The following is a 14,021-nucleotide window of genomic DNA, read 5'->3' as shown; positions in this document are numbered from 1 at the left end:
CAGCAAAAACATGACGTTTTTATTCTAAACATTTTTTATGTATTTAGAGTACATGAGACATGGCTAAATAATACACTAAATTACTGAAAACGAAATGTGTATTTAATTTAAAAAAAACTTCATTAAATTAAGCCCTATAAATCTGCAAAACATTATATCAAAAGTATTTGAAATGAGTAAAAGGCTCATAGACTCTACCGGTGACCAGAGAGCTGGCAGCTTTCTCTCGCAGCGCATAAGTATTGCCATTCAGCGAGGGAATGCTGCCAGCATCTTTGGCACAATGCCGCGGGGGCCTTATTTAGATATATTTTAATTTAGATTAGTTTTTACCATTTTGTTTTATTATGTGCTGTATGTTTCCCTATAATGTAATTTTTATTATTAATGAAATAAACATAATGTATAATTAAAAAAAAAAAGTATGGGACAACCCGAAAACGCTGTGTACGACTTAGAATAAAATGGCCCAGCTGGATTAATATACTAAATTGTATAGTAGAAGTAAGGTATCCCTTCAATTGTACTTTACATAATTAGGTTACATAAGACAAACTCTTTATCCCACTTACGCGAGCGGAGCCGCGGGCACGTCTAGTATATACATTATATATATAGGTATTATTATATTAATAAGTAGCTTAAATCTACAATAGGCATTGTACCAAGGATGCTGGCGGCACTTTCTCGTTGTATCGCATTGCTGATACGTTGTGTGAGGAAGCCGTCAGCTTTGCAATTTCGGCAAAAAAACTTGTGCGCGCTGGGACTCCATGGACCTAGAGTTTCAACGCCATATGGTACAACATGGTACTCTCTACCGGGGCTCTTATATTTATTACGTTTCATAATTTCGGCTTTTTTTCGCCGCTCAGCCCGATTTTACATTTTTCCGTTGGAGGTGGGACGGTGCCAGTGCATCTACGCAGGTAGCATCCTACACTATCATCCGTCCCAAGCTCCGAGGAACCAAGGACACCCCATCAGGCCTCTTTCCATCATCCCTGATAATGCCAGTCGGCTCAAGAAGAGCAGGCACATTGATGGTGGGATATTCTGTATTACGATTTTTTAACTTAGTAAGTAGCTGATTTGATGATTATGATTTTTATACGATTATTACCTAACCTGGGTGCGTAGACAACGTGCCAATCGTTGACGCTCCGTAACGAACGAAATTCAACTGTCACTGTCACACTAATATGGAAGAGTGATAGAGAGAGATGGCTACGCTACGGAGCGTTAACGATTATCACGTTGACTAAGCATCCTGGAGCTTATATTTTGGCAAAAAATAATAATATCGACATAGTTTAATGACTTCATGTGTACTATCATTACCTACTGTTATGAATTCCATGAAAGAGATAAAGTAAATAATGCAAACATTAATCTACTCGTATTGACTTATTCATCCGCAAAAGTCCTCTCTATATAAAATTTGCCCAATCTTTGCAATCTGCCGTATAAACATGAACAAGTCACGAGTAAAATAAAATATAAATATTTACCTAAGATCCGAAAGCATTGTTGATGTTCCCTTTGTTCACGCTTCCTTGCACACTATATTGTTAATATATTCAATCCGATTCATTATTTTATAATATGAATTTCCCAGAGGATAAAGACACGTATTATTTCACGTTCACCTATGCAAACCGACTAGCAGGGATCTACAAGGATTGGCAATCACGATTCGTTAGCGTCAATTGAGCGTCATAATGCAGCGAATGTTAGTTTAACTCCTGATATCGTCCAGACCTCTCATATCAAGATTTAAATTGCTCTGTACATATTTATGTGGATTAAAGGATTGTAATTTAATGATTATTAGGATGATGACATTTATTCTAATTATTTATTACCATTGCTAAATACATAGACGTAGAAAAATAAGTAAGAAATGGTCAGTAGGGTGGGAATAATTTTTTTGTTTGTATCGGGGTACATATATGCCTTACAGCCAGTACAAACAAAACCAAAAGAAAACAGATACTTATGAACACTCCGACTATACGAAGTCAAAGTGGGGCAATGTTCTGCCCGTGCCATACTTCACGTACCTATAACCCTACCTTAAACTCGGCGGGCGACTTAACGTGGGCGGACCCTTTGTACCCATTATTTAAGTAAATTCCCTACCCTAAGACTCTATTTTGATGATATGTCCTAAAACACTACGGTACCATACCCATTTAAATGAGTTGAGATTTTAAATTAAGATCGAATACAGACTGATTGCTTCAGTTGTCTGCTGAATTGCATCTGAAATGTAGTTCTGTTTCAACACTGGATCTAATTACCTACGTAACAGTTAAATAGATTTAAAAAATAAACTGTAGGTATTCGCCATACAAGTTCGAGAGATCGGTGCAAATTATATTTCGCCATAGTTATGACAAGATTCCATTCGTCTGCAGTTTATTAAATTGTGTAATAAAATATCGAAACCTAGAAATATCGAAATTATTGTTATAACAAAATGATATAAATTAAATCTTTGAGAAGTTTAGGTACGCCTTAGGTGCCTAATTTTTTTCGGAATTGCGACTGATATCTAAATGAGAAAACTATTATTTGCTACAGGCAGTCTGGACGTTATGTTGGGCATCGTCACTCACGGGTCCCGAAGAAGCACGGGGCCTGGCCGAGCATATCCTTGCCATTCCCAACGCCGAAAAGGTGCTCAACTCGGTGCTAGGCCAACTGAAGTACAATCGGCATATGGCAGAACAGCGATACCTGCAGGACACGGAATGTGGGGAGGTTAAAATAATTGCTTTTACTTAGTAATTATTATTAATTATTTTATTATAATCCCTTAGATCATAGAGAACTAAGTACTCGTAAGCATAAAGTTTTGGTATCAAAATGCTTATTATTTTCGTAGTCGACTTCTAGCTTCGAGTAGCGGAATTATCAGTACCGCTATGTCTTAAGTGTTGCGATTAACAAAAATTGTATTGCTCAACAATTTACAACTAAAACTACAAGCAGAAGGAGTTAAAAAAAGAATTCCGGTTAATCCGGTTATAATATTAGCTGAAAATTGTGGAGCATTAGACTTTTCCTTCATCGCAGTTCATCATATTGTCAAGTAGGAGAACTGATAATTTCTCTACTCGATGCTACATGTCGACTACGAAAATAATAAGCGTTTTGGTAGCAAAACTGATGTTTAGAGTGAGCTTACATAATTTTCTATGCTTAGGACCTCTAGCGCGTTCCAGGGTTAGCCAACTAACTCGGAGTTAACCGTTTATGCATGGTAAAACCGGCCGGTCGGGCGACCGGTCTGGCCTAGTGGGTAGTGACCCTGCCTATGAAGCTGATGGTCCCGGGATCAAATCCTGGTAAGAGCATATATTTGTGTGATGAATACGGATATTTGTTTCTGAGTCATGGGTGTTTTCTATGTATTTCAGTATTTATAATTATATATATCGTTGTCTAGGTACCTACAACACAAGCCTTATTGAGCTTGCTGTGGGACTTAGTCAATTTGTGTAATAATGTCCTATAATATTTATTTATTTAAAACTCTTCTGTAAGTATAAACGGTTAACTCCGAGTTATCATTATTTAGTAAAACAATTTTCTTAATTATAAAGCTAGGATTATTTCAGTTACCTGATCAGTTAACAGTTAATCGTGTTTACAGGTCCTGCCGGAGTACACCGAGTTCATACAGGATGACCACGAACGAAACTCGCGCCAACTCTTTCAAGTATGTACTTATACATATAGTTAGATATGTATATGAGTAAGTATCGTGTACATAACAAACTTTCGCAGCACTTTTTTTGTACTTTTTACTAAAAAGTTCAGACTTATTACTCGAAAATTATTATTTCTTGTCCATTCTTTCGATTGGCATCATAAAAATAGAGGAGATTATTTTTCACATTTAAGTCGGGATAGATTCCCTGACGAACCAAGTAATTCTTAGAAAATCTTAAAATGCAGAATTACTTACTATTAAAAATAACATAGTCTTTTTTCAGCAAAATATCCTATCTACGATATTTATTTAAGCATAAGCATAGATCTAAAAAAATATTTAAGGTACTTTCCCTTGATGTCCTTGTAACGGCCTTGGGTTGATAGTCTTGGGACGGCCCTGTATATGCGTGCCAAACTGCAGCTTTCTAGCACTAAAGATTCACGGAGCAATTCCGCAGACTGACATGCGGGCAGACAGACAATTAGGCATAGGCACAGTTGACTACGGAACCCCTAAAAACGACACAGGCAATGTGTAGATTAACAAGGGTTACGGTCAAAAGATGTAAACGTTAGCAAATTGAATGAATCATTTACTAGTAGTTGTAGGTAGTACCCTAGTAACTAAGTCTAGTATAGTAACTCAACTACGCCGCTACCGAAACCAAAATGTCCTGCGTTTACCGATTAGTATAGGTACTTAGACTTTGAAAAGCCAGCTTTGTCAGTAGGGAAAGGCGGCATATTTAAAAAATGTAGGCGCGAAGGAACACAAAAAATACCTTCAGATTTATTTGTGGTTTTCCATAAAGAAGGGTCCTTATGCTTTATGTGCAATAAGGATCTTTCTTTCAGAATTTCTGTTGGAATTTCAACTAACATGAATCATAAAGACCAGGGCTCGTACATTTCATGCCGTTGACGGAAAAATTACGTCACGTTACATAGAGTATGATTCCAGCGGTGGCATCATGGTTCGATTTTTATCACTTGTCACTATGCCCGTCACTTTCGCGCTTACATACTTGTTAGAACGTGACAGGCATGGCGACAAATGATAAAGAGCCGACCATCTTAGCCCTACAGTAGGGCTAAGATGGGTAGGGCTAAGATGGTCGGCTCTTTATCATTTGTCGCCATGCCTGTCACGTTCTAAGAAGTATGCAAGTGCGAAAGTGACACATGGCATGACAGGTGATAAAAATGACAATGCTGCCGCTGCAGTCGTTATTTTCATAATAACTAATCATTTGCCAACCTCTTTAATTAAATGAACTGAAACGTCTTACTGGCTTTCATTTTATCGTCACTCATTTAAATAATACGAGGGTTGAGTGAGTTGAGTTGTAAACAAAAACTCCCTGTATGTTAAATTAAGTCATTTTTGCGTCAACGGCATGAAATGTACAGACCCTGATCAGATAAGGACCCTTTTGTGATGGAAAGCCACTTTTTAGTTTTTTTCGCATACCATTCATCTTTTCCATAATCGTTGTTAAACATAAGCGTGTCTCTTTGTCTTTCGGTGTGCGGGAGCACGTTAGCACGTGCACATTCCTAATTTGCCTAGGCAAGACTAAAGGCAACTTGTACAATTCGTACAAGGTAAGCGCTTCAATTTTGGAACGCCCCTATATCTTTAGTTATATTATCATTGTACCAGCGAACGAAAAAATTGTACTGACAAAGTTGGCTTGCCAGAGTATATTATTAATTATTAATTATTTAAGTTACCGTACAAATATCATAAAGTATGTACCTAGCAGGTTAAAATAATTAAATATTTAAATTCTTAATAGAAGAATGTTAAAATATATTAAATAGTTCCTACTACTGATCCGTCAAGGCATAATAAATAGCGCCGTAGTTGCGCCAGCAGGTTCATATATATTTTTGTAACTTTTTGTTATAGAAACATTCACCTCTGTGCCATTTGGAAAGAAAAATCCGGAAACTCAGTACCACCGAGTACGAATACCGGCCCGCTTACTACGAGGAGGTTCGGTGTGTTTCGTCGGGAGACAGCGGTAGCGCCTCCAATGAAGTAAGATTTTCCTTTTCTATCATCTATTTTTACCAATAATAGACAGAAAATGTGCCCAATAAATCATACTTTGCTCTGTTGTCCTTTTTTGGTTGAAAATAAAAGAATACCTACTTTTGTTCATTTTGGTTATGATGAATGTATTGTATGTGGTGTACTTAAACGAGGTTGTGTTGGTGCTGGCTTTAGATGAGGGACGACGAGGGATATTTAAAATTGTATTAATTGTTTCAGATATGTTCTAGTCTGGGATTTTCTTGTGTGCAATGGAATAAAACTATTCATTTGACCAGGAGACGATACACAAGGTGACTATTTTCATGTATTCTGATCTGATTATTACGAATATGGCTTCAGTAGACCAAACTATAGTAAATTTATTCAAAAATAGGTACAAGTATCGGTGGACATTATCGAATCCGTTTAGGGCAATAAGTAACCAATCCATAGGTCAATAGAAAACATGGCTAAAGCGAAAGTAGGAAGTAACTACGATAGTAAACTTTGAGGTCAAAGGTTATAACTTATAAATTACAAATCTACAATAATAAAACGAGCAATAAAAAAAAAATAATGAGCAATTGAACAGCTAAAATACTAACTCTAAGGCCAGTCGCAAAATTAGGAAACTTGCAAAGATATAATTTTGCTCGTCAGATCCCTCGGCTATGTCACTAGTTATATTATACTAAAATTATGATGCAGGGTAACGATATACTTATAACTGGGAATAAATGAAAATCAGACATGTTTTTGAGGTTTTTTTTCTATGAAGCCAAATTTAACCCTTTAAGGTTTTGCTTGGAGTCTGCCCTTGCAAATACATCTTTTTAACACGCTTTTATGTAACTATGTAAAGGAATCTAAGGTAACTAATTTAACCATCTTCCAAGGATCGTAGCGTCATGAAATTGCCAGCTGTATGTAGTTCTGATGACAATACAATAATATGGTATTGTCGAACTGATCTGATGATGGAGCCGGAAGATATGAACTGGAACTTTATGATGGAACATCATATCATAGCTTTGTTTGGATTTGTTAGAAAAGTCTTGTAATGAACTTTGAACACGATTAGATTTCAAGGTCTGATGATGAAGCCGGAAGATAGGCACTGGCATGATGGAATATCGTATCATAGTCGTGTTTGCACTTGTGAGAAAGGTCACGTAATGGTCATTGAACACGATCAGTTTTTGGTTTTACGTGCATTTTGTTATTGTAGTATTTTTTAAACTATTTATTTATTTCAGTGAATGTTGGGAGACGAGAACTCTTATCATCCCGGCAGGGTGCGAATGTCTGTGGTCCAATCAGAAGCTCGGTGACATATCGCTACACATTTGAAAATTACAACTTGCTTCTTCGGATCTGTCAACGTTGAACTAAGCAATCAAGCCAATTAATTAAAAAATAAATAAGTTTAAACAGAAAGTTGCTTTTACTTCTAATATATACTTACTTTACACGTAGGTATCTAACTTAGTAGGCCCTGGGCCTAGCCAAGAGGCAATCGTTTATAGAAAACTGCAATAACGTAGTGATCATCATGTAATGGTAATGTATGGCCTTATCATCAACATGATGTTGACAACATCAACGAGAGCGCTCAGTGCAAATGGTGTTAGTTTTTGTAATTTCAAACAGCTGATAAATAACTTTAGTTTGTTGTTTATTTTATTATATATACTGTATTATAACAGGACATTAATAAAAATATGACAAGCGTGAGTTTATCTCCAGAAGAAAAACATTGTAAAGTCTTCTCGGAAAGAAAAGTGTCGTGGAATGCATTGGGCCTCATACATTCCACTACTCTTTTGTTTCCGCACAGACTCTAAAAATTGCGTTGTAGTTCGGGCTACGGAACTCTCAGGACGAGAGTTTAACTCGCACTTGGCCGGGTTTTCATTGAAAGCGTCTTGTTTTAAATTACTTGAACTTGATATACCTAATTATTTGTTTTGTAAAAAAGCGTTACCAATTTTCATAAATAAAAACGTAATTATTTTAATACAAATCAATCAATGAATACGGATACAAATCAAATTTAATATTAATCATAGAATCTGGTCGAAAAAAATCGGTTACAAATTGCGACCTGTAGAGGAGAACATCCGGGCATACATAGGTACAAATGCAAAATGTCCGAGTTTACTTTAAACGAAGACCTTCGCTAACGCTCTGACCAACAAATAAAGCATTAAATGCGAAAAAGTACAAATTAAAACAAGAATGCATTCTTTTCGTTGAGACATAATTTCGCATCCTATATAGTTTCGAAAAAAAAAGATTATTTTGGAAACTATGTAGGATGCGAAATTATGTCTCAACCAGTAATAACAAGATCAGAAAGTCATTAGGTACAGATAGATACGAGACAAGTGACAATAAAATTAATAAATTAAAGCTTGTAACATCCAAGACCATGAAATAAACCGGTCCGCAGAGAGACATAGGTAAGGGCACTTTTCATGCCGTTGACGCAAAAATGACGTAATTTAACATACAGGGAGGTACTACAAATTTAGATAACTTACTTATTGATGGGTATCATAATAAATACTTGTTACGTGAAGAAAAGCTTGTTACGCTGTTAAAAACCAAAAATTAGTATTATTTCATAAATTAATAATCTATTATTTATTTTTGTGACAATAAAATGAAAGTCAGTTAGACGTTTCTATACTGATTGTCAAGTATATGTATCAGTTACCTAAAGAGGTTGACAAATGATTAATTATTACGAAAATACTAATTGGAATCATACTCTATGTAGCGTGACGTCATTTTTCTTTCAACGGCATGAAATGTACGGGCTCTGTAGGTAACCTAGGTAAGCTAGAAGCTGGACAAATTAAACTCATAACACCCCTATGTCTTTATATGAATGTGAATTAGAGTTCAAAATCAATAAAAACTAGACTGTTTTGCTCTTCACACACGCGCTTTACAGACCCGTAAAAAGCGCGCCAGCCACTATTTTGAAGTTGTTTCGGAAGCGACATTAAATAATAGCGGAGGCTGCGCCTGCGTCATCGTCAGTCCGTTTTGACAGCGCGCGAGAGAAGGCTGCATAAAGGCTCTAGTGACCGCTATACTTTACCGCACGAAAAGATACGGTGAGTTTTTTTTTACTTATGCAACAATGCTCTGCCCCAATAAAGCCGAAAACTTGATGATTTCTCTTTCGTGTATCGCGAACACGAATTTAATAAAAGTGATATTTATTATATGTATCAATGATTCTCTTTTCATCGTGTTTTCAAAATGCAAGTACAGTTTTTTCAGATTATGTTTTAATTGTTCAGAGTTTTGTATAAGTAAGAATATTAATAAATAACATTGCCTCTCTCATTGTTTTAAAACTATTCTATTATGATGGGATAAATTACTATTTATACATTCATTCATGTACATCGTAGGTATCTAAACAATGATAATAATCGTTAGAGTAAGGTCACTATTATTATAACATAACTTCACAGAAGTTACTCATTATAACTTGCTGTAGGACGAGTTGTCATACTCGCATGCGAAGGTACGAAATGAAGTGTTACGCATTGTGATTGTACCTAATAGTTTTTATACGTACCGTTTATTAAAACAATAAACAATTACAAGCAAACAATGCAAAATCCGGCTTAAAACAAAAAAAAAATCTGTGACATACGGATCTACATACACCGTGTTTTTTTTTTATTTCCGTTAATTTCAAGGGTGCATCCCTGAGCTTTAATTAAGTAACTTTCTCAAAGACACCGGTATTCTAATTAACTCCATTTCGGAGATGATCAAAATTTAATTTTCATCTTATAAGGCCCTTACGAGCGTGTACACTTGCCTTAGGGCCTGTTTACATATTGATTAGTGTTTAGTATGAGCTAACACATTAAATTTGCTACTAAACGTAAATACTATTTCGGACGATTGATGTTCGAAATGACAGTGATATGTCACAGTTTTTGTTTGGTTGAGTTAAATGTAATGCCCGTGTTACAACAACTCTATATGCAACATTTGATTACATTTTATAAAAATAATAATAATTAAAAAAAAATTAAAAAGTGTTTTTTTTTTTTAATTAACTATGCCATTTAGTTTCTCTTAATGTTCTTATTGATACTCCGAAGTTAACGGAATTCAATAAAAACACGGTGTATAGACGGACGGACGGGACGAAACCAAAAGGGTTCTGATTAAAAAACAAAAAGGCCTCTACTTTAAAAATGACTGATAAAGCATTGGTACAGGAAGCGTCAATAGTAAATAACGTATCAGGCTATGCGTTAAAATTATCTACTATTCTATTACACCTTTACAAAAAAAGATGAGTTTCAATAAAGTAAATCAATTAAACTGTTTCGGATACCTTTGAACACAAATAGTCAAGACACATACATACCTACCATGTCGAGGGTGGCTAATCCTTTTGGCGTGCTGTTTCATACATTATCATTGATGCTGACTGTACCCATCTGCTATAATGACTCTTATTTTACATGCATTACGAGAATCAAAACATAACACAAATGCCCAGAAATCCGAATGCGTAACTTGTATTGAGTAGCAATTTGTTGATGGTAACTGTACCATGCCCGCCGAAACGGCCCAATTAACTTTCTCTAGCAACGCGAAATAGCGATTTGCCCCCAAATTGTTTTTCGTAACAACAACAAGTTATGTAACACAAAAAATAATCGTCTGCAATTTTACAATTTGAAAACTACACTCGAATACAATGAAAACGCGGAAATTTCCGTACAGTCCCAAGAAGATGAAGGCTATTTAAGACTTCAAAGGGATTCGTGAGGCTAATAATGCACCTATAAAGTACTAGTAATATAATTATGTTTTCCTACTCCTCTACTGTTATCTGTCATTTATGCATTTATTAACACGAATATAAGAACATACATAAAAGGTTTCAAGAAAAGTCTATATTGTCTATTCCTCATAAAAGCTCTTGTGCTTTTAATCGCTATAACGTTACTGCGATTATTAATGGCTACCAACCTAACAAAACCAAAACGAATACAGTTTTAAACTAAGTTGCTGCCAACTTACACAATATTCATTTGGTTGCATAGTAAAAATAATTACTTCATAAGTCAGAAACACGCATGTGACACCCGTAATATAGCAACACCCATAGACTACGAAGATCGCTTAGCGTTGCTTGTTAGTCTCCGTAGGCTACGGTGGCCAAAATTGAGAAAAAACTGTCCAAAAATTTTATTTAGCAAGTAGCAAGTACCAGGGCCTCATGAGTTACGAGGTGTCGTCGACCGGCCGGGCCGCGGCGGGCCGGGCGCGTAACAAGGTATGCTCGCGCGTCTTGGCTATATACTTTTGCTTTGTTTACCTAAATTAAGATTTATTTTTGTTGACTCGTAGGAAAAATATTGTATGCAACGTTGTATAAGTAGGTCAAAAAATGCTCGTGGCGTATTCCTTTACAATGTTCGCCTACGCCTTCGGCTCCGGCTCACATTGTAACTCACGCCACTCGCCTTTTTTGACCCTTCTTATACAACTGTTGCATAAAATACTATACTTTATTGAGTCGCTACTTCTAGAAAGCAACAGATTGTTCTCGCTTCAGTCAAAATTAATTTTTTCATCATGTTTTACATTATCGTTAGTACAAGATACGCTTAATTTTTTATACAACCTTTTATTGCTGTCTGAACCTTATATCCTTTAATTACCCGTCTATCAATTCGTCCAAAATAGACCAGTTGCTTTTCAAACAAAATACAAAGGAAGAAGCCATATTCCCGGGATAAGAGAGATTAAAAGATTGACGATCATAGTAGCTACAAGGCCAAGTCGGTGTCCTTTTTGTTAAAAGTAGGTAGTTGTTTTATCCCGCAACAACTCCTGTCTGATGAGGAGTCATCGACAGCTAGTTCAGCGTAAATAATTAATTTATTTAATGAATAACAATCAATGAAGCAACATAACCAATAAATCACTCATGTTGCCGTCTGAGGTTTATATCATATGGTATTATACACTACGTTAATGTATGGGCAATAAGTTCGTGTATACATATTTTTGGCACTTTGTCCGTGTCGATATTTAATACCTTGACTGTACATATCAGTAAATTAAGATTAAGAAAGCAATTCGTGAGTTACCTATTACTTCAAAAAAGATATATTTTCTGTGTTCATGTATGTGAATTTTTAATCCGATTATAAGAACCACGGCAGTCATCACCGTAATCTTATGATCCAACGTTTGTAATACTTACTTCTAATGTTGTAATAATTAAATAACGTAGGTATTCTATTTATGGCATTAGGTTTATATTAATTGTTTTAAGCACAAAATGGTACATTTAATTATTTCACGGCAACATTTTTTATTTGGTTTATAGCCTCGTTAATCAATTAGGTAGGAAAGCTCTCTAGTTAGAGTAGACTCTTCTCAGTCATTACAATGGGGTTGGCAACTGTCAAAGGTTTGCATAGATGGCGCCATCATAGCTTGCCCCTGTCTCTAGTTTTGTTCTATGAGATTTGGCTTAAAGTACTGGAATCCAGGTCACAAAATTCCAAAAAAAAACAAGAATTTGACACAATTCTAGGGATTGACAGGGCAAGCTATGATGGCGCCATCTGTTTAATACTTCGACCGGCCAACCCCATTGACATAAACTGCAGTTAGCAGTATTTTACTACGCGTCTGGTAAGTGCAGTGAGCCCATCGGAGTCCAATCTTTTTGACTGTCTAAAGGATGACTCACGTTAGACCGGCCCGGGGCGTCCGTTCCGACACTTGCGCACGAAGGGTTCCGTACCATTATTTATAAAAACGGCAAAAAAATTGTTTGTTGTATGGGAGCCCCCGTAAATATTTATTTTATTTAATTTTTAGTATTTGTTGTTATAGCGGCAACAGAAATACATAATCTGTAGAAATATCAACTGGCTAACTATCACGGTTCATGAGATACAGCCTGGTGACAGAGGAACGGACGGACAGTGAAGTCTCAGTAATAGGGTCCCGTTTGACCCTTTGGGTACGGAACCCTAAAAAGCATCACATGATCACCGATCACCCCTCATAGAAAACGAAGCGTCGGACGCCCCGACAGCCGGGCCGGTCTAACGTGACTCATCCTTAAAACTCAATATACAAATTAGCATATCTGAGTGCATTGAAAATGGCCGTTGCTAATATTAATATTAATTCGAAAAAAGGTTTTTAATCTCTGCAGACGCAACAATTATATGATCATTTTCTTCAATAATAAAATTGTATCATAATATCGTGTCAAGTCCGATAAGCGCGACAATAACATGCCTACATTATTGTAAAGAAATGTAATATTAAACCTTCCTCTGTTACCATGTAAGTAACCCAACTACATTGTCAATTACATCTTGTAGATAATCTCCTGGAGTATACATATTTAAGTACGAAACATTATAGGTTATATGTTTTTTTTTTGGGAGAAAATTGGAAAACATATTTGCTACGTAAAAACACCCCGTTAATGAGATAATTGAATGAAGCCTCCTTGAACAGATTCTAGAACCTCTTTTACCTAACTCTTAACAGGCCACGTCACTTTGATTATGACATTTAAGCCAAACAATTGTGGACATGACAGAAGGTGTTAAACACGTTACAACTTGTCTGTTAAATGCATACCTACTGATTATTTTTTGATAGTTTTTTTTTTGTTCGGTAAAAGAAAACAAAAGTGATATGAAAGTTTTTTTAATTTTTATTTAAAGTTAATTGTTTTATTGTAAAGTGACATCTCACAAATTATCGGTAGCTAACTTGTTAACACCTTATAGCTGTTATTTTTTAGGGTTCCGTAGCCAAATGGCATAAAACGGAACCCTTATAGATTCGTCATATCCGTCTGTCTGTCCGATTATGTCACAGCCACTTTTTTCCGAAACTATAAGAGCTATACTGTTCAAACTTAGTAAGAGGATGTATTCTATGAACCGCATTAAGATGTTCACACAAAAATAGAAAAAAAACAATAAATTTTGGGGGTTCCCCATACTTAGAACTAAAACTCAAAAAATCTTTTTTCATCAAACCCATACGTGTGGGGTATCTATCTATGGATAGGTCTTCAAAAATGATGTTGAGGTTTCTAATATCATTTTTTAGGGTTCCGTAGCCAAATGGCAAAAAACGGAACCCTTATAGATTCGTCATGTCCGTCTGTCTGTCCGATTATGTCACAGCCACTTTTTTCTAAAATGAATAGTTTGTGCGA

The 14,021-nt window shown here is 35.8% G+C and overlaps 3 protein-coding genes across 3 annotated transcripts in view; 2 read left to right on the top strand and 1 right to left on the bottom strand.

Moving 5' to 3' along the window:
- The window catches only part of LOC133534674 (uncharacterized), a 91,911-nt gene extending 89,893 nt beyond the window's left edge, over window positions 1–2,018 (bottom strand). Inside the window, exon 1 of the mRNA XM_061873899.1 lies at window positions 1,512–2,018. Within this exon, the coding sequence (XP_061729883.1) occupies window positions 1,512–1,528 (17 nt within the window). The 5' untranslated portion in view covers window positions 1,529–2,018. The remainder of the gene's footprint in view (window positions 1–1,511) is intronic.
- Window positions 1–7,384, top strand: part of LOC133534737 (uncharacterized) — a 31,736-nt gene extending 24,352 nt beyond the window's left edge. The window contains exons 2-6 of the mRNA XM_061873994.1: window positions 2,587–2,766; window positions 3,662–3,727; window positions 5,636–5,767; window positions 6,002–6,075; window positions 7,021–7,384. Of these exons, the coding sequence (XP_061729978.1) occupies window positions 2,587–2,766; window positions 3,662–3,727; window positions 5,636–5,767; window positions 6,002–6,075; window positions 7,021–7,114 (546 nt within the window). The 3' untranslated portion in view covers window positions 7,115–7,384. The remainder of the gene's footprint in view (window positions 1–2,586; window positions 2,767–3,661; window positions 3,728–5,635; window positions 5,768–6,001; window positions 6,076–7,020) is intronic.
- Window positions 7,385–8,747: 1,363 nt separating this feature from the next.
- Window positions 8,748–14,021, top strand: part of LOC133534723 (putative fatty acyl-CoA reductase CG5065) — a 47,246-nt gene continuing 41,972 nt past the window's right edge. The window contains exon 1 of the mRNA XM_061873968.1: window positions 8,748–8,889. The gene's annotated coding sequence lies outside the window, so the exon portion shown is untranslated. The remainder of the gene's footprint in view (window positions 8,890–14,021) is intronic.

The sequence above is a fragment of the Cydia pomonella genome, chromosome 1 (assembly GCF_033807575.1).
Source record: "Cydia pomonella isolate Wapato2018A chromosome 1, ilCydPomo1, whole genome shotgun sequence".
NCBI classification, from domain to species: Eukaryota; Metazoa; Arthropoda; class Insecta; order Lepidoptera; family Tortricidae; genus Cydia; species Cydia pomonella.
This window is presented reverse-complemented; position numbering and strand designations above follow the sequence as displayed.